The 20,302-nt window shown below is 41.9% G+C and overlaps 1 protein-coding gene across 7 annotated transcripts in view; it reads right to left on the bottom strand.

Moving 5' to 3' along the window:
* RABGAP1L (RAB GTPase activating protein 1 like) overlaps nt 1-20,302 on the bottom strand; it is a 530,232-nt gene that overhangs the window by 396,607 nt on the left and 113,323 nt on the right. For all 7 annotated transcript variants that reach the window (XM_073356445.1, XM_073356440.1, XM_073356444.1 and 4 more), the window contains one exon: nt 9,303-9,447. In XM_073356445.1, coding sequence (XP_073212546.1) covers nt 9,303-9,447 — 145 coding nt within the window. The remainder of the gene's footprint in view (nt 1-9,302; nt 9,448-20,302) is intronic.

Here is a 20,302-nt window from a genome sequence, read left to right as displayed (position 1 = left end):
GACAAACACCTGGGAAGGATGGTCTAGAGATAATCCTTAGTCCTAGCCTGAGCGCAGGGGGCTGGATTAGATAACCACTTGAAGTCCCTTCCAGTCCTACATTTCTATGATTCTATTGTATAATTACAATCATAACTCATGTCTCATGACTACAGCTGTGACAATGGCTCTAGAGGCAGTATCTACTGTCACTTGAAGTGACATCTTGGCCACCAGCCTGCTTCCATCAGTAAGGGCTTGGAACTGGGCCCTAGCTTCCCAGGGAAGTCTGTTTTTAAAGTCAGCAAATTTGGCATAATTCAGGAAATCGTATTTTGCTAACAATGCCTCATAGTTAGCAGCTCTGAATTGGAGACTAGCAGATGACACTTTCCGACCCAAAAGGTCGTTTTGCACCTTTGTCAGTTGGGGTAGTCTTTGAGAACTCTGGGTCTTTGTGTAGCAACTTGAACCACTAAGAAGTTGGGAACTTAATGAGCGGAAGAAACCTCTGACACTTTCTCTGGCAAAAAATATACATTTTCTCACTCTCTCTGGGGTAGGGACACACCAATCTAGTGGGTTTCAAAATGGCTTGATTAACTGCAAGGGCCACCTTCAAAGGGCCAGAGGCTTGGAGGATGTCCAATAGGCGCTGTTGTGTGTCCTGGTCTTCTTCAAAGAGATATCTGGAGCTCCGTTGTCACACACTGCAATAACTCCTGTTCTGCTTTTGGTCATCAGATAGAGAGGGAGATGATGGAGCAACCACCTCTTTCAATGAGAATGATATACCCACCAGAACAACTGGATCCAGCTTGACTTCCTCCTAAATTCTGACAGAGCCAACTGGAATGGCTAGGAGAGGACAGTTGGTGTGATTCCTGCACAGATCCACGATGCCTACAATATGGATCCCACAGGCCCCAGTAAGACCAGTACGGATTGACCAGAGGGGAAGGAGTGTAAGGCATCTGAGACCAGTGGTTGGAAGGAGGTAGACAGTTCCAGTACCTTCTTTGGTCTCGTTTCCCTTGTAGGAGAAGGGGGGAGAGGGAGCCTCATCTGGAATGTCAGTCACTTGATAAAATTATAGGCTCCTGTTCTACCAGCAGTGCCAATGATACTAAGGGAAGGATCTTCGAAATTGTGGACATAGTAGGGGAGGATACTCTTCCTCACAAGGTGGTCTCTCCGCATGTAGGTATGTTTCTAAAGGGGCCGAGCATGAGTGCAAGGGAGCTTGTGGGCAGGACAGAGTGAAGACATCCTCCAGCGAGGTAAAGGCTTCAGTCCTCAGTGTTTCAAGGGCTTCTGAGGAGTAGATCAGTGGATCCAGGTCATGCAAATGTCTTGTGTTTGAGAAATCTGGCATGGAGAACCAGAGGTGGATTAAGGTTTCGTGAGGCCCTGGACCAGAGCATACCCTCTGCCTGCAGCCTCACCCCCATTCCACCCACAGCCCCAAACAGCCCTGCCCATCCCATCCCCCAATATGGCCCCCATTGGCTCCCTTCTGCCCCACCCCTCGCTATGGCCCCAAGACCAGAAAGCTCTGTTCCCCCCTTACCTGGGCCCTGAGGCTGCAGCAGGAAGCCAGATCTCCTCCAGTCCCAGGATTGCAGCAGTGGTTGGGGCTTCCCCCACTGCCCCGCATTTCTGCGGAGCCTGAGCAGGGAGCAGGCTGCTGCCCCTTCCCAGCCAGGCTCTCTCCCAAGTAGCTCTGCAGGCAGTGTTCCAGCGTAGCTGGAGAAGCTCTAGCCCCGTCCCTTCCTCTCCGGCTCTGAGTCTGACCCTGGCCCTTCCTCTCTCTGCCTGGGCAGCTGCTGGGGAGCACTGGACCCTCCCAGTCATTGAGCAGGGTTGGGGCATAGGGGCTTCCCCTGCCCACCCGCCCACCCGGCACTGCGGCCAAGGAGTGGGGTCAGGGGAGTGCAAAGACTTCCCTTGCCCCGCCCAGTGCTTGTCTGCTGTGGGCGGGATGCCCATTTTTCCAGGGTCTCTCAATTGGCTGGGGACCTTGGGCACGGGTCCTGTGGGCCCAGTTGATAATACGCCACTGCGAGAACATCGGAGCCATCGGATGGGATCCCCATCATTGAACTCCTACACGGAACCATTGGGTACCACTCATTAGGTTTGCAGGATGGAGCGGGACCCAGTACGATTGGATCCTTCTTCCTTCATGCCTGTCCTTCTAGGACAGAAGGGTTATACAGACCTAACTCTTTAGAACCCTCACATGAGGGCTCACTTGACTTTGACAGGATGGGGAGGAATCCTCTCTCTTAGAAGCAGATTTGGACAGAGATCTGTCCTTATGCCTATGTTCATGTCCCCTTCTCCTGTGAGAGGATTTCTTAGACTTAAGAGCTTTTGCCTCTACTCTGGAAGTCATGCTCGGAGGTCTGCTGCTCATAGTCTGAGGCCGTTGTATGGGGAAGGTCTCTCCAGCCTGAATCTGAATGAGATTTCACGTCCTGCTCCATGAGGTGCTTCTGCAGAGAAAGCTCTCGTCCCTTATGAGTTTGGGGAGGGGAAAGAGCAGCAGATGTGGCACTTGATGGCAATAAGAGTCTCCCCAAGGCAATAAAGGCAGTGCTAGTGGTAGCTGCTGATGGAAAAGGTGCAGGAGAGACAATTCTTGAACACCGGAACTCTTGGCATAGTCCCTCTTCAGAAGGAGAAGCTCCCTGGGGTGAGAAGAACTAAACGAATTATGCTAACTATAAAAATACTAAAAAAAAACTAAACTATTTGCAACTATTTATAAATTATATTTACAGGTTCACAGTAAAGAAAGATCAAAGTGGACAAGGAGGATTCTGACTCCGTCCATGTGGTGGTAGGAAGGAACTGGAGAGGTGTCGGTTCACACTACCCTTTATAGTCTGTTTGGAGTACGAGGAGAGTAACTTCACATCCCAGACCAAAGAACACTGTGTACTAAAAATTTCTGAACCCAGGCACATGGTACACATGCATACCCAAATGAGGAATACATATAGAGACCAATCGAAGAAGAACCCATAGAATCCTATCAAATACTCATGAATATCAAGGATATCCACAGAGGGCCATGGTCATTCACAGAAAAGCCCTATGCTGCGAAGATTATCATACAGAACTTGCTGCAGATGGAAATTATCACTTAGCCCTCAAGGGGAGTGGGTTTGACAGAGAGAAGGGAGAATATACTCATATAATGCTTACCCAGTCCACCACAACTTGCACGTATGTGTCCTGTGGATTTGGCAGAAGGAAGAATATGATGCTGTCCAGAGCACCCATCATCCCTGTCCTATCCATTCCTGACCTAATCACAAATGAGTTCCCACAGACAAATTTTCATGGGGTTGGGGAGATTTGGGTACAGGAGAGAGAAGTAAGGATGTCATGCAGCTAGGACCCTAACTACAAACTATTGCCCCCTAGCAACTTTTGTTATAAAACAATTCTTGAAGAGAAGCAGCCATAAAATTCCAAATTTCAACATTTGGCATGAAAAATTCACGTCATACAACTCTAGGTAGGTTTGCATCCCATGGAAATGTTTTGCATTTAAATATTTATTTTTTTAAAACTGAGAATTCACACTTGAATCACTCACTTTACAATATGAACATAAATCAAACTAAACTATCAAGTGCGTGTTACATTGAGCGAGAAAAAAAAATATACAGCAATATACTGTACTAAATTTTTCACCACTTAAAGGGATTAGAAACTACCCAACAGCACAATAATATTGCTGCAGGAGTTGATTCAATGTATTTTTAATAACTGAAAGGTTAACTTGCAATGCAGTAAGAATAGTCTAATGTTAGAGAACTGCATGTACAACCTGTAAAAATGAGAGATTGACTCATCTCAGGTGTAATTTTTTTATTTATTTTTTTTTTTTAAGTGAGACACTATGGATTTGCACACGCATTAGAAGCTGTTGTATAAAAAGGTTAAATCTTGTGGGACTGCAACCAAGGTTTCTGTCTGATAGAAGGTCATCTTGTCCTATGTTCAAACAGACTGTCCTCACAAACTGAACAGGTTTTAGTTTTTAGTTTTTATGACTACCGTGGGAATTAAAAGCCAATGCACATTTAAAGTTGTTTGGTTGAGGGAGGACCCAACAGCAGCAGCCTGTTTTTGGGTTCTGACACAGTTCTTATGAATTAAACGAAATATCAGCTATTTTTAGTTTGTATAAAAAATGCAGAATGGACTACTCCCCCAAACGGTTCTTATGTAATTTATTTGTTCTTATGTAATTTCCACAAAATAGGAATTCATTCTGAGATACTACTCTCCTCCACTAACTCTGCTTCTGTAACTCCTTGATTCTCTCATCCTCTTTTCTCCTGCCCCAGAGACCATGGTGATGCCACTGCGATTCTTTCCTCTTGCTAAAAGAACAGGAGGAGTTGTGGCACCTTAGAGACTAACTAATTTATTTGAGCATAAGCTTTCGTGAGCTACAGTTCACTTCATCGGATGCTGTTTCCTGTCCCTCCCCACTCCACAACTTTTCTTCTTTCAAAGTCAACTTCATAAAACTTTGCAGTGTTGTTGTAGCCATATTGGTCCCAGAGTATGAGACACACAAGGTGGGTGAGATAATACATTTTATTGGACCAACTTTTGTTGTTGGAAAGTACAAGCTTTCGAGCTACCCAGAGCTCTTCAAGTCTGGGGAAGGAAATCAGAATGCCTGCACTAAATACCAGTTGGGACAGACTAAATGAAGTGGGCAATTGGGGCATAGACCATTATGCATGCAGGGTTTGAAGTGGGCAATTAAGGACAGTGTGGTGTATTACAAAATGTTAGACTGAGCCACAAAACCATGTCCCCGTTAAGTTCATGGCTTTTGTTGTTTATCCGAGTTTGAATTTAAGTTAAGAGGCTTGCCTTTTGAAGAAGTTGTGCAGGTTTCCTTTGAGGACAAATATTGAAAAATTAGAGATGGAGTGATCGCTTTATGAAAACTGTTCATGCACAGGTGATATGGTGTTTTTGTCTTTCTACATTTTTTGTCTTTTACCATACTCTGAGATGATCAGATCATTTTACATTGCTCACTCTGTCCTTACCAACTCTCTCTCTCTGGGTCCTCCAATACATAACTCTCTCAGATTTCTCTGCAGCTTTCAGACCCCTCCATCACTTGGATCTCCCTCTCATCTTCGAATTTCATGATGTCTATACGCAACACCAACCTCTCCTCCACGTCGCAATCCTCACATGCTATTACTTTGTTCTTATTTCTGGAGAGTGAAGCCATCTCAGAAGAGTCCAAGGACCAGGGGACTTCAGGAGGGAAGAACAAATGTGTAGCAGAAGTTCTACCTCTACCCCCCAACTTGTTAACAAAAAAATTCAACTTCACCTCCCTAGTAAGATTCACGTATGTTTAATCACATTCCAACATGGCTCCGATAGCACAGTCCCTTCCTTCTGCACCAGCATCAGTGCAGAGACTCATTCTTTCATATCTGGAGGACGCCCAATTCAATTCCTGGTGTGTCAGGCCTAATCATCTTTAAGAAATCTGTTGCTATACCAAAAGGCTGACCGTTCCTTAGTTTTCCTTTCAGCACTGCATTTCAGGAAATCATGCGAATGTTCTATAAGATGACTGACCTTTGGGCAGATGCTTCTTAATTATCAAGCTACTCTCTCCAGAAGTGTCACCTGACTAATACAGTGTTACTTATTTCTTTTCTTTTTTTTTTTTAAAAAGGAGGAATCACTTTTTGAAGACTATTCTTTGCCAATTTACAAAAATATAAAAGTTTACGAAGGAAAATAATGCCATTAAAACTATCTTACAGTTGGCTATACATTAAATAAATTCAACTTTTTGTATAATTTTGGCACATTTGTAAAGAAAGCATTTTATTTATCATCTATTTCCTACTTCTGAACTACTTTCTGAAAGCACTGAATATTAAGTATGACTTTATGTGGGCAACAGCAGGGAGGCCTAGTTTTTAAAATCATACAAAACTATATCAAGAGAACTCAAAAGCCGTCATTGCAATAACAGTTTAATGACTGTGGGAGATACAAAGAAGACAAGTTAATTCATGAAATTATTTACACCTAGTTGCTGTATATCAACTTCATATCAAAAGAGCACTGAGCTGGTGGACTGACGTGGACAACAGAAACAAAAAATCAGACCGAGTCATCAAGGATGGTCTTCTAAGGGTAACCAGTATCATTAGAAATCAAAACATTAACTCAAAAATAATACCTTTCTCCTTCCCCCAATCAATCCAGTCTTAGGACCTCAAATGTGGAACCCTGCCTTTCCATGAGCAATCTCCTAAGCAACCAGTTTACACTCTTTCCCCCAAGTATGTGTGTGGAAGAGGAGGAAACTGAGGTTAACACCTTTCACAATTTCGTGACCTTATACCAGGACCAATTCTGGCAGGCTATAGAATCCCCCAGTGGAAGGAAAAACAGGGAGAATCAGTTCAGCTGCAACCACTGGAACAGTAATGAACAACAGTTTCATTTGTTTGCCATAGTTTAGTGCCTACTTATTCTTCATTCCTCCATCACACACTATAAGGAGTGAATTTGAGAAACCCTGTGCTGTACTTCATATGCCTGAAAACTGCTTCCCTCCCCAGCCACCTCCCAGCCCTCCAAAAAGAAGATCTGTTCTGTTCTGAGAAGCAGTTCTCAGGAAGCTTGGCCAGGCATGTGAGGAAACAGCAGCATGAGGGGGATACTTGAACTTCAAGTTTGGGTCTTAGATGACCAGGAGAGGTGAGGGAGCACTGTCTTTTCCTCACTAGTTAGCAGCTGCCTAACTTCATTTCATGTTGCCCCTCATGGGGGTCTTTTAAGTCTCCACCCTCCTAGCTATTTCATATTGCCCTTTTTCTATAGGATGCCTCCAGACCCCCACTTTCAGGTGCTTCATGCTGCCCCCATCTAGGGGTTCTTTCCTGGCCACTGATGGCTCTTTGTCTGGGGACTTCTGTCAGGGCAAATTTAAATGGGGGAGGAAATGAAAAAATTATTACAAAAGAAGCCCCTATGAGCGTGCTTGAACCAGCCATGCCTTGCACCTTGTCAAAATTCAAAATTACACATTAATAATTCACTCTCCCACTACTTTACCATGCTTTATGAACATGAGCACAGATACCCTAATACATTTCACTTGAGACCTCTTCCAACAACATATAAGGGAAAGTTTAGTCAATATATATCTGGATCTCTTTTAGTTAAATTATAGTTTGAATTAAGCAACCTTGTTAGCAAGGTAAGGCAATTTAGTGTGGAGGTTCAATGCATTCTTCTGCTTTGACAAGCAAGCTGTTAATATTAATTAAATAAGACTATAGTGATCCCCTAAGCAGGGGAACATTTCTGAGCCGCCCCCAGCTCTCAGGTTTGATGACTGAGCTGACAGAAATATGAGCTGCAATGCTAGTGATAAAATGTAATGGAAATGTATGTTAGGCTGATATGAAAAATTCCTAAATGGCCACTGTATGATTTTGCAGAGATCTTTAAAAAAGACAAACTGGAAGTTACTGTCATGAAACCAAAGCACCAGTAAGAACAAAGATATGCTTTATTTATTAGAAAAACACAATCCCGATTTTCTATAAGTTCTTGCTCTTATGACACAATTAAATGTATTTCCCATTCACATGAAAATGCTAATGACCTTAAAACCACCATGGGAAGAAAATCCACATGTCCGCCAATAAAACAGCAGCATAAAAGTCCTTCTGAACCACTCTCTTCATATATGGACTGAAAGATTATTCTGTCCTATTTCTTAAAGTGACATTTCCACTCCTAATCATGGCATGCGTCAGCTAGCTCACAAAGGACCACGGAATGCTTAGTCCTGGGGTTGGCAGAAATTGAGATAGCTGCAAAGGGTAAGTAAGCAAGAAGAGGATGCAAATAAGGCATCATACACTTTTATGGCATTATGTAAATAAATAATATTGCAAGCTTCAAATGTCATACAATGAATCATGAGGAAAATGATGGAGCGAATAGAGTGGGGAACAGCACTTCATAAAGAATAAAGAACAACCCCGCAAAACCCATACATGGATGAACTAACTGGTAACCTATGAGATGGGAAAGTCCCTACAATACAGAATATATGCCATAGTCAGGACCAGGTAAAAAGGGAGGCGAGAGGGAATATGGAGCCGGTATTTATGGTCCCTGATCCTAAACAGAAATTAAACAAATAAATAAATCTTAGTCAAGATCTAAAATACAAATGAAAAAAACTTTGGAATTTTTAACTTATTATATTTTTCCATAATAATAATTAATAATCTGCAAAAGAAGGTACATAAGAATGGAAATATATGTAGAACAACTGGTAGTGACTCATTTAATCAGCACATCTAGCAGGATGGATAACTTCTAGGCAAGTAATCTAAATGCAGTTTCCATGAGAACAGTGTTACATCGTAATGACATTTTTAAAAGAGGATTATTTCCTTTGCAAGTATTTTGAATTTAACATATGGAAACTAACATTAGGTTTAACTTACCATTTTATTTTTCCTGCTGTGCACACCTCTGTACTCTTATTTACCCTATTTTTAAATAAAACTGTTTTACACAACATCAAGAGGGCAAGCTCTAGAGAATATTTATTCTCTAATAGCACAGTGTTCATTACATTCTGGAATAATCACTTGTTATTCTCAATAATAATCACTGGGAAAAAAGGAATTAATTGTGCAATAGTAATTGACGCCTGCTCCATCAAACAAGCTGCTGAAAGGACACTTACTACAAATTTAAAATATATTCAGGATAGATTGCCAGCATGAAGGAAAACATCCACAAATAATTTTTAAGTTATATAAAAATGATCCACAGGCACCAGGGATTGAGTCAGAAATCATTACTACTATAAACAGCTAAGAGCTTCCTGGCATCACTGTTAATTATGAGAGCTCTTTCTAGAGAATAATGGACTCTGATTGGAAGAAAAACCCTTTAACAGAAGCTTGCTATCTTGTTAGCCTAACGGGTGAGGAGGAATGGCAAGTTTTGGTGCAGAGTGCTGTATGGATGCACCCTGTTTGCTGCTGCATCTGGATAAAACAGTCTAGATAGGACAGTCTAAAAGTGTTGGGCACTGCTGCTGGTAGTGAAGATGCACTAGTTGTGAATGACAGATGATTTTTTTTTTTTTTGCTATTATAATACATCCCTGATGGGCACAAATAGGAAGAAATCTATATGGGAATAAAAGGCAGAAAAACTATGAAAAAAGCAGCATATACGGGAATTTTACATGTTCATTTTACTCTTACCTTCTTCTGCCTCATCCTCCTGTGGCGATAGCGGACCCCCTCCACTTGTTGGACTGACTGATTCATCATCTCTCTCAGACTCCCGCTGCAGACTTACAACTTCATAAATTGCATCTCCAGCATTTGTGTGGCTTTTCCCTGCAGACTAAAAATAAGGACATAAAATGAGTTTTAATGTTAGGTTCTTGCTATTCACCAATTCCATGTTTCTGCTGGTTTGTTCAAAATAGGCTTAAACCAAGGACTGATATAGTAGTTTGGGGGCAAGACTGTCCAATTTCAATGGAAGTTGCACATGTGGATTGAGATTAGTATAAGACATTGCTGAATGTAATTTGAGGAAGAAGAAAAACAGCAATGAAAACAGGCAGAACAGTTATTGTTCAAGCTCCTCCTGCAACAACCTTTATGTATTTGAGGAATTATAACAAAAACTTTACAATTTAAATGTAACAAACTGAGACAGAGAGGAGACTGCTTCAATAAAAAATCGCAAAGAACAGACAGGAAAAATATCGTGATAAAAAAAAAAGTACCAAGCATTTTTGAGAAACCAAGTTTCTTAGGCATTTTGTAGAATGTTGAGAGTTAGCAGTAGGTAGCATGTTGCGTATCAGAAAGATTACAATACGCACTGCATGGGCAACGTGCTATGAAAGGATCCTTAGAAGTAGGTTGTGTACAGTGCACACATTCACCTGTGCTCCAGGGACCACAATATCTTCCATTTAATCCCAGGAGCCCTTTAGGATTTGTATCCAGTGTATTTATGTTTTACCAGTAGCTGAAATTAGCTGGGATGCCTGAGCTCAATATCCCTAGTTATAACAATTTGGGGAATAAGGCACTCTCACTGGAGGGCACTTGACACTCAAAAGTAGCTTCATACCTGACTGTGCCTAAGTTTGATAACTTTCAAGGCACACTGAAAGGAATACATTTTCTGACATTCTTTATTTAGCATGAATCAAGTGTGATAAAAGATCCATTAAAGACCCATCAAAATTTTTTGTTGATTAAAACAACTTGTACTTCATATTTTTAAAAATTTAATTACTTAAATCTTGAAGATTGGATCAATGAATTTGATAAGTCTAAAAGAAAAAAAATCAGTAAAATAACTCTTTAGTGTGTCCACATTAAATCTTGAAAGAGAAAAGAACCAGACACCAAGACTGTTCCTAGATGTCTCCTCTCTAACATGTGCCCCAGCTGCTTCACTTCCCAGAAATCAGAGAACAGTATATACAACTCTCCTTACTCCCCACCCCCATGTAAAAAAGTTTCTTCTCTAATGTACTCAATATTATTATTCAAAAAGCATCGTGATTCATGTGTTTTCATATGGTTGTCCAATAATAAAGCCAAATAGCTGTTAAGTGAACTGGAGATAAAGTAAAGGAGTTTAAGCCTCCTTAATTCTTTGCAAACCTTACATAATCACAGTTAAAATAAAGTCATTTTTCAAACAGGCTAATAATGTAAAGTCAGCCTCAAAAATCAAATGAAAGCAGTCTTACAGAGGTGGTGTTAAAATTGTCTCAGAAGCATGGTGTTAACCACATGAGAAAAAAGGAATATCCAATAAAGGATAAGTGAAAGAAAAAAAATTACCAAGTATTAGAATAAGATATTACTGTTTCCTCTGTCAGCAAAAAGTAAGAGTAACATATGAGAACCTGCTGTGTAAAACCAAGGCACTGACCACTTATCACTTAAGAGCCCCTGGCACCTTTCATTCAAAAAAGGAGCACTAACTCCAGCTTGCTCGCCAATTTCCACCCGCAGTAATTATCATCTTCCACTCTAAATACCTCCTCTAGTTTCAATTCCAGTTGGTGGAACTGTTCCATGGGCTAGTCTAAATCTGGACTGCCTGTAGTTGGACAAAATCAAGCATTCCCCCCCTACTCTGATCAGTCCATCACATCTGTTTCTATTATAACCAAAAAAACAGGGCGTGGGTCCTCTTCTCTCTCTCGGAGTATCAGACAGTTTTCCATACAGTTCTGGAAGTGCAGGATGAAATCTGGGCGACAGTTTAAAATGTAGAGCCATTACGCTTGTGATTAGTAAAATATAGCATTGGGTCCATTATCAATGCATACACGTTTCATCTCCCAGGATGTCAGTATCAGGTAATTGCAAGGCCCTTGGTCAAGCAATTATGTCGACACTGATAATCTCATCATTTATCAAAATCTCGGACATTCCTTTTGGAGGGATAGAGAGGGGTGTTATTGAGAACACTACAGTTATACAGCTTTAGCGTTATTCTGAGGACTTGGGATAGTATTCAAAAATCTGTTTAAATGTCATTTTTTAAAAAATATATTTGTCTGAAACTGAAGGCACATATAAACAAACATTTTAAAAATACATTAAGAAGTTCAGATTAGCCCACTGCCAACATTTAGGACTCTTCTAACCACCAAAAATGCCCCCTCAATCTACTTTCCACTGATACCCTTAAAATCCCTTCAAAAAAAGGTGAAGTATTCCTTGAAACATGCTCTGCTGACTCAAGTTTACTTGGACCAAGAAAGAAACTGTATTTTATTACGAGTATCAAATAAAAAGGATTATAGTGTACGATCTTTAAAACTGGAAAGGGCAGCAGTCTTCCACATTTTCACATACTTGTGTTTTTTATAAATTCTACTGTATTTCACTTATCTCTATTGTAAAACTGAAGAGCTGGAGTGCCAAAGAAAACAGCTTGCATGAGACTGATTTAGTCAGGTGGGCATTCAGTGTAGTCTGTGCCTTTACTGTACAGTAAAAACATCACTATCTGTTCAGCACTAACTGTTTTATCCCTTAGTAAGGCGACAATTGTCATGCTAGTTTAGGATCAGCAAAATTAAGTCAGTCCTATTCATTTAAGTCAGCCACAGGGGTTGTGATTCCACTGCAATACAACACAAATTAGAAGATCAGACTCCACTCTTCAGATCTTGAGCCAATATCAGTTAGATGTGTAAATCTCTAGAGAAAATGGATCAATGTTTATTGCAGGAGTATGAAACCCTACATAATTCCAAAATGAACTGAATAATAATGGGAAGCTTCAAGTAATGGGGATCAAGCAGGACAGAAAAACTATGGGGAGGACCTTTGGATTCTACTCTACTGAACATTATTCAGTAAAGCTTACACATACTAAGAAGCATATGCACCCTTCCACTGCATGGCAAGGACGGATGCAAAATCATGTAAATCACACACTCACAGTCGTGGGAAAGCCACACAGAGGGAATATGCAGTATGCTGTATCTTGAGTCCACCTCCCCTAGGTTGAACTACACAGCCCCTCATACAAATAATGACAGACAGAGCTGGGGGGGTGTGCTAATGAAGTAAAATATTCTGGAGGAAATCTAACTTGCACAATAATCTGTTGTGTGTTATTCTGAGGAAGGTACATGTTTTAATCGATATTATTAAAGCATTATATAACATTACAATCATCTATATAGTGATTGTCATTAATAATGATCATTTAATGGTGCAATTTATAACATTCATTCCCTCACTGCTCCTTCCACACACTGGGGGGCAGTGTAGATGACATCACATGAAATATCACAAGAAGGCAGACAATTAAATATTGTGCTTGTATACATATGCTGTAAGTCTAATTACTAAAATGGTTGAACCTGAGTGCCTGGGATTGAATAAGGATATTGAAATAAGAGGCATTACAGAAACTTGGTGAAACAATGATAATCCACGTGACACTAATACGGGGCACAAAATATGTAAGAATTCCAGTAGAGTGCACTGGTGGGTGGGTGTCACTACCTGTGAGAGAAAGCAAAGTCAAATATAGTAAAAAACTTAAATAAATCAAACTTTACTATCGAATCTCTATGGATATAAATTTCATACATGAATAATAAGAATATAGTAACAGGAATATACTAAATCACCTGACCACGGTGGTGACAGTGATTATGAAATACTCAGGGAGTTTACAGAGACTACAAAAACAGATCACCCAACAATAACGAGGGATTTCAACTATTCCAGTACTGACTGGGTATATGTCACCTCAAGACAGGGATGCAGACAGAAAAATTTCTGGATACCATAAATGACTGCTGTGACATTGTGTACCCTGGGGGAAACACCCTGTAATCCACCATATTCCTCATTTGTATATAATTGTGATATTATATATAAAGCATCCCTTGTAAGGTATCAGGGGAAAGGTTATGATCTGCTGAAAGTCATTTCTCTATCCAAATATGTATATCATTAATGCATATGAAGTAGGGCTGTCAAGTGAGTAAAAAAATTAAACTCGCTGTTAAACAATAATTAGAATACCATTTATTTTAAATATTTTGGATGTTTACTACATTTATAAATATATTAATTTCAATTACAATACTAAATACAAAGTGTACAGTGCTCACTTTATATTTATTTTATTACAAATATTTGCACTGTAAAAAAAATACATTTTTAATTCACCTCATACAAGAACTGTAGTGCAATCTCTTTATCATGGAAGTTGAACTTACAAATGTAGAATTATTTACAAAAAAACTGCATTCAAAAAATAAAACAGTAAAACTTTAGAGCCTACAAGTCCTCTCAGTTCTACTCCTTGGTCAGCCAATCACTCAAGACAAACAAGGTTGGTTACAATTTGCAGGAGATAGTGCTGCCTGCTTCTTGTTTACAATGTCACCAGAAAGCAAGAACAGGTGTTCGCATGGCACTGTTGTAGCTGGTGTTGCAAGATATTTACATGCCAGATGTGCTAAAGATTCATATGTCCTTTCATGCTTCAACCACCATTCTAGAGGACAGGCTTCCATGCTGATAAGGGGTTCTACGTGATAACTATCAAAAGCAGTGCGGACAGACATGTTCATTTTCATCATCTGAGTCAGACACCACCGGCAGAAGGTTGATTTTCTTTTTTTGGTGGTTTGGGTTCTGTAGTTTCTGCATTGGCATGTTGCTCTTTTAAGACTTCTGAAAGCATGCTCCACACCTCGTCCCTCTCAGTTTTTGGACAGCACTTCAGATTCTTAAACCTTGGGTCAAATTCTGAAGCTATTTCTAGAAATTTCACATTGGTACCTTCTTTGCATTTTGTCAGATCTGCTGTGAAAGTGTTCTTAAAACGAACATGAGCTGGCTCATCATCCAAGACTGTCATAACATGAAATATATGCAGAATGCGGGTAAACCAGAGCAGGAGACATACAATTCCCCCCCCAAGGGGTACAGTTACAAATTTAATTGACGCATTATTTTTTTTAATGAGCATCATCCACATGGAAGCATGTCCTCTGGAATGGTGGCCAAAGCATGAAAGGGGCTTACGAATGTTTAGCATATCTGGCATGTAACTACCTTGCAACACTGACTACAAAAGTGCCATGCAAACGCCTGTTCTCACTTTCAGGAGACGTAAATAAGAAGCAGACAGCAGTATCTCCCATCAATGTAAACTAACTTGTTTATCTTAAATAATGAGGAGTCTGGTGGCACCTTAAATACTAACACATTTATTTGGGTATAAGCTTTCATGGGTGAAAAACCACTTCTTTAGATGCATGGAGTGAAAATTATAGATACAAGCATAAATATACTGGCACATGCAGAGAAGGGAGTTACCCTAATGGCTACTGCTCTGATACTTGTTTATCTTAGTAATTGGCAGAATAAGAAGTAGGAGTGAGTGGACTTGTAGGCTCTAAAGTTTTACACTGTTTTGTTTTTGAGTGCAGTTATATAACCAAAAAAATCTACATTTGTAAGTTACACTTTCATTATAAAGAGATTGCATTTCAGTACCTGTATGAGGTGAACTGAAAAATACTATTTCTTCTGTTTATCATTTTTACAGTTCACATATTAGTAATCCAAAATAATAATATAAAGTGAGCACTGTGCACTCTGTATTCTGTGTTGTAATTGAAATCAGTATTGAAAAGGTAGAAAAACATCCAAAGATATTTAATGAATTCAATTGGTATTCTATTGTTATAAGTGCAATTAATCGCAATTAATGGCGATTAATTTTTTTGAGTTAATCATATGAGTTAAATGTGATTGACAGCCCTAATATGAAGTTATGAGAATTGTGTTGTAGGGTTGTCACTAAAACATGCTGTAATTTGGGGGATCAACCAGATATTAGCTCCCCAGAGGCAACAGCAAGGAAAGTGACCAACACCTGGGTGGGATGTCAATCAACGCAGCCAAAACCATTGTCCAGCAAGGGAGCTACAATGCAATGACTCACCTGCATGAGGCCACAGCAAGGGAATTGTTCAACCTTGCCTGGAGACTCAGCAATGCCCACCCAGACATGCCTGGACTTGTGTTTTCCAAGCACATGGACTGAGGATATAAAACCAAACACAGGGGGCCCATGCTGGACTTTTCTCCTTCACCCACCTATGCTGCAAGCAACAAGGACACTCTGAAGACTCCAACTGAGGGGACTGGCCCAGATTTCAAAGGTGAAATCTGTATATTAAGGACTGCAATATCCAGTGGGGTGAGAAAAACTGCTTAGTCTAGTTGTTGCCCAGTCTAATCGGGTTGAGAGTTTAGACTGCGTGTTTATATTTTATTTCTTTTGAAATAAAAATTTTATTTTCTTTTGAAAAGGCTGGTGTATATCCACTTCCATTGATGAAAGATGAACCAATTAATAAAAACCAAATTGATGAAAGATGAACCAATCTTGAGCAGTGCAAGATGGTATATTTCTGGGGTACAGTGCTGGGAACTGGGCGGATTTGGCTCAGGTGCCTTTCCATGTGTGATTCATGAGTGGCTCTGGGAGCATTCATTCAATCTAGCTGGATGTGGGGTCTCCACATGTGGTTGTGCTGAGTGATAACAGCACCTAGAGGGGTTTGCTGCTGGTCACTAGCAAGGCATTGTGAGAGAGACAACCCAGGATGGAGAGAGTTCAGAGGGCACAGCGGTCCCACAGTCTCAGGCTGTACCCCGGGGATCCCATCACAACTGCCTATTGAAGCTGTTTCCCTGGAACCCACAAGGGGAGCATCAGTTCTTGATTTAGTCTTCAGTGGAGCACAGGGTCTGGTCCAAGAGATGAATATAACTGAACCACTTAATAATAGTGACCATAAAAAAATTGAAACTAACATCCTTACAGAAGAGAAAATACCAAACTAACCCACCACAGTCACATTTACTTTCAAAAAGGAAAATACCACCAGAACAAGGAATCTAGTTAAAAGGAAACTAAACGGAACAGTGTGACCGAGTGGACTAGGATCTGAGGCCCCTTGCTGGAAGCCACAAGGTCCTGACACACTCGTCCCAGGAAAGAGCAATAGAGAGATTCTCCAAGCGGGCGAGAGTGGCTCCAGGGGAAGCAGCCAATCAGAGACCAGGAGAGCCCAATAAAAAAGAGCTGGGGGGGGGGGCAGTTCCTTGCTGGAGCTAGAAGAGTGCAGATAGTACTCCTGGCTGCCCAAAGGGAAATGCAGCACAACAGACAACTCAGTGCTAGTAAGGACTGGGGGAGCGAGGAAGGACTCCTGGCTGGCTGCTGGGCCTGAACTTTGAAGGGCCCTGAGCTAAGAGTAAGGTGTCAGGGAAGGCTGGGGCTGTGGGGAAGCATCCCAGGAAACTGAATACAGTTTTACTGAACGGACACAGTGGAGCGTGGCTGCTATTCTTAGGGTTCCTGGAATGAGACTCAGAGTAGTTGGTGGACCTGGGTTCCACCATAGGCCACTGGGGAAGGGCCTACAATTGGACAGTTTTAAACCCCCAGAAGGGGACTGAAGTGTCAGGAGATCCAGCTGGAGAACTGGGGGGCAGAACAGACTAAAAGGGCAAAACCATTGCCTTCAGGGAGGAAGCCCTGGGGGTACGGCCCAATACCAAGACTGGTACTGGCTTAAAGACCACAGACACACCCAAACAGAAGCAGGAGCTCGCAAGAGGTGGGTGCCACACAGTGAAGTGCCTGCAAGGTGCATGGAAACTTTTTGAAAACACCATAGTAAAGGCTCAAATTAAACGTATACTGCCCCCCCAAAAAATATAAAAAACAGTAAGAGCAGCACAAAAATGCCACCATGGCTAGACAGCAGAGTAAAAGACACAGTTAGAGGTAGAAATGCATCCTTTAAAAATTGGAAGTCAGATCATAGAATCATAGAGTATCAGGGTTGGAAGGGACCTCAGGACGTCATCTAGTCCAACCCCCTGCTCAAAGCAGGACCAATCCCCAGCTAAATCATCCCAGCCAGGGATTTGTCAAGCCTGACCTTAAAAACTTCTAAGGAAGGAGATTCCACCACATCCCTAGACAACGCATTCCAGTGCTTTACCACCCTCCTAGTGAAAAAGTTTTTCCTAATATCCAACCTAAACCTCCCCCACTGCAACTTGAGACCATTACTCCTCGTTCCATCATCAGCTACCACTGAGAGCAGTCTAGATCCATCCTCTTTGGAACCCCCTTTCAGGTAGTTGAAAGCAGCTATCAAATCCCCCCTCACTCTTCTCTTCCACAGACTAAACAATCCCAGTTCCCTCAGCCTCTCCTCATAAGTCATGTGTCCCAGTCCCCTAATCATTTTTGTTGCCCTCCGCTGGACTCTTTCCAATTTTTCCACATCCTTCTTGTAGTGTGGGGCCCAAAACTGGACACAGTACTTCAGGTGAGGCTTCACCAATGTCGAAAAGAGGGGAACGATCACGTCCCTCGATCTGCTGGCAATGCGCCTACTTATACAGCCCAAAATGCCATTGGCCTTCTTGGCAACAACAGCACACTGTTGACTCATATCCAGCTTCTCGTCCACTGTAACCCCTAGGTCCTTTTCTGCAGAACCGCTGCCGGACCATTCAGTCCCTAGTCTGTAGTGGTGCATGGGATTCTTCCGTCCTAAGTGCAGGACTCTGCACTTGTCCTTGTTGAAGCTCATCAGATTTCGTTTGGCCCAATCCTCTAATTTGTCTAGGGCCCTCTGTATCCTATCCCTACCCTCCAGCATATCCACTTCTCCTCCCAGTTTAGGGTCATCTGCAAACTTGCTGAGAGTGCAATCCACACCATCCTCCAGATCATTTATGAAGATATTAAACAAAACCGGCCCAAGCACCGACCCTTGGGGCACTCCACTTGATACCGGCTGCCAACTAGACATGGAGCCATTGATCACTACCCGTTGAGCCCGACAATCTAGCCAGCTTTCTATCCACCTTATAATCCATTCCTCCAGCCCATACTTCTTTAACTTACTGGCAAGAATACTGTGGGAGACCGTGTCAAAAGCTTTGCTAAAGTCAAGGAACAACACGTCCACTGCTTTCCCTTCATCCACAGAGCCAGTTATCTCGTCATAGAAGGCAATTAGATTAGTCAGGCATGACTTGCCCTTGGTGAATCCATGCTGACTGTTCCTGATCACTTTCCTCTCATGTAAGTGCTTCAGAATTGATTCTTTGAGGACCTGCTCCATGATTTTTCGAGGGACTGAGGTGAGGCTGACTAGCCTGTAGTTCCCAGGATCCTCCTTCTTCCCTTTTTTAAAGATGGGCACTACATTAGCCTTTTTCCAGTCGTCCGGGACCTCCCCCGATTGCCATGAGTTTTCAAAGATAATGGCCAATGGCTCTTCAATCACATCCGCCAACTCCTTTAGCACTCTTGGATGCAGCGCATCCAGCCCCATGGACTTGTGCTCATCCAGCTTTTCTAAATAGTCCCGAACCACTTTCTTTCTCCACAGAGGGCTGGTCACCTCCTCCCCATGCTGTGCTGCCCAGTGAAGTAGTCTGGGAGCTGACCTTGTTCGTGAAGACAAGAGGCAAAAAAAGCATTCAGTACATTAGCTTTTTCCACATCCTCTCCCACTAGGTTGCCTCCCTCATTCAGTAACAGGCCCACACTTTCCTTGACTTTCTTCTTGTTGCTAACATACCTGAAGGAACCCTTCTTGTTACTCTTAACATCTCTTGCTAGCTGCAACTCCAGGTGTGATTTGGCCTTCCTGATTTCACTCCTGCATGCCCGAGCAATATTTTTATACTCTTCCCTGGTCATTTGTCCAATCTTCCACTTCTTGTAAGCCTCTTTTTTGTCTTTAAGATCAGCGAGGATTTCGCTGTTAAGCCAAGCTGGTCACCTGCCATATTTACTATTCTTTCGACACATCGGGATGGTTGGTCCCCGTAACCTCAATAAGGATTCTTTAAAATACAGCCAGCTTTCCTGGACTCCTTTCCCCCTCATGTTATTCTCCTATGTTATTCTGCCCATCAGTTCCCGGAGGGAGTCAAAGTCTGCTTTTCTGAAGTCCAGGGTCAGTATTCTGCTGCTCTCCTTTCTTCCCTGTGTCAGGATCCTGAACTCGACTATCTCATGGTCACTGCCTCCCAGGCTCCCATCCACTTTTGCTTCCCCTACTAATTCTTCCCAGTTTGTGAGCAGCAGGTCAAGAAGAGCTCTGCCTCTAGTTGGTTCCTCCAGCACTTGCACCAGGAAATTGTCCCCTACACTTTCCAAAAACTTCCTGGATTGTCTGTGCACTGCTGTATTGCTCTCCCAGCAGATATCAGGGTGACTGAAGTCTCCCATGAGAACCAGGGCCTGCGATCTAGTAACTTCCGTGAGTTGCCGGAAGAAAGCCTCGTCCACCTCATCCCCCTGGTCCAGTGGTCTATAGCAGACTCCCACCACAACACCACCTTTGTTGCTTCCACTTCTAAACTTAATCCAGAGACTTTCAGGTTTTTCTGCAGTTTCATACTTGAGCTCTGAGCAGTCATACTGCTCCCTTACATACAATGCAATTCCCCCACCTTTTCTGCCCTGCCTGTCCTTCCTGAACATTTTATATCCATCCATGACAGTACTCCAGTCATGTGAGTTATCCCACTAAGTCTCTGTTATTCCAATCACATCATAATTCCTTGACTGTGCCAGGACTTCCAGTTCTCCCTGGAACCACAAACTCTGGTAAATCAAGTATAAAAGT

Source organism: Lepidochelys kempii, chromosome 8, assembly GCF_965140265.1.
Source record: "Lepidochelys kempii isolate rLepKem1 chromosome 8, rLepKem1.hap2, whole genome shotgun sequence".
NCBI lineage: Eukaryota > Metazoa > Chordata > Testudines > Cheloniidae > Lepidochelys > Lepidochelys kempii.
Note: the sequence above shows the minus strand (reverse complement) of the source record. Positions and strands in the feature narration are given on the sequence as shown.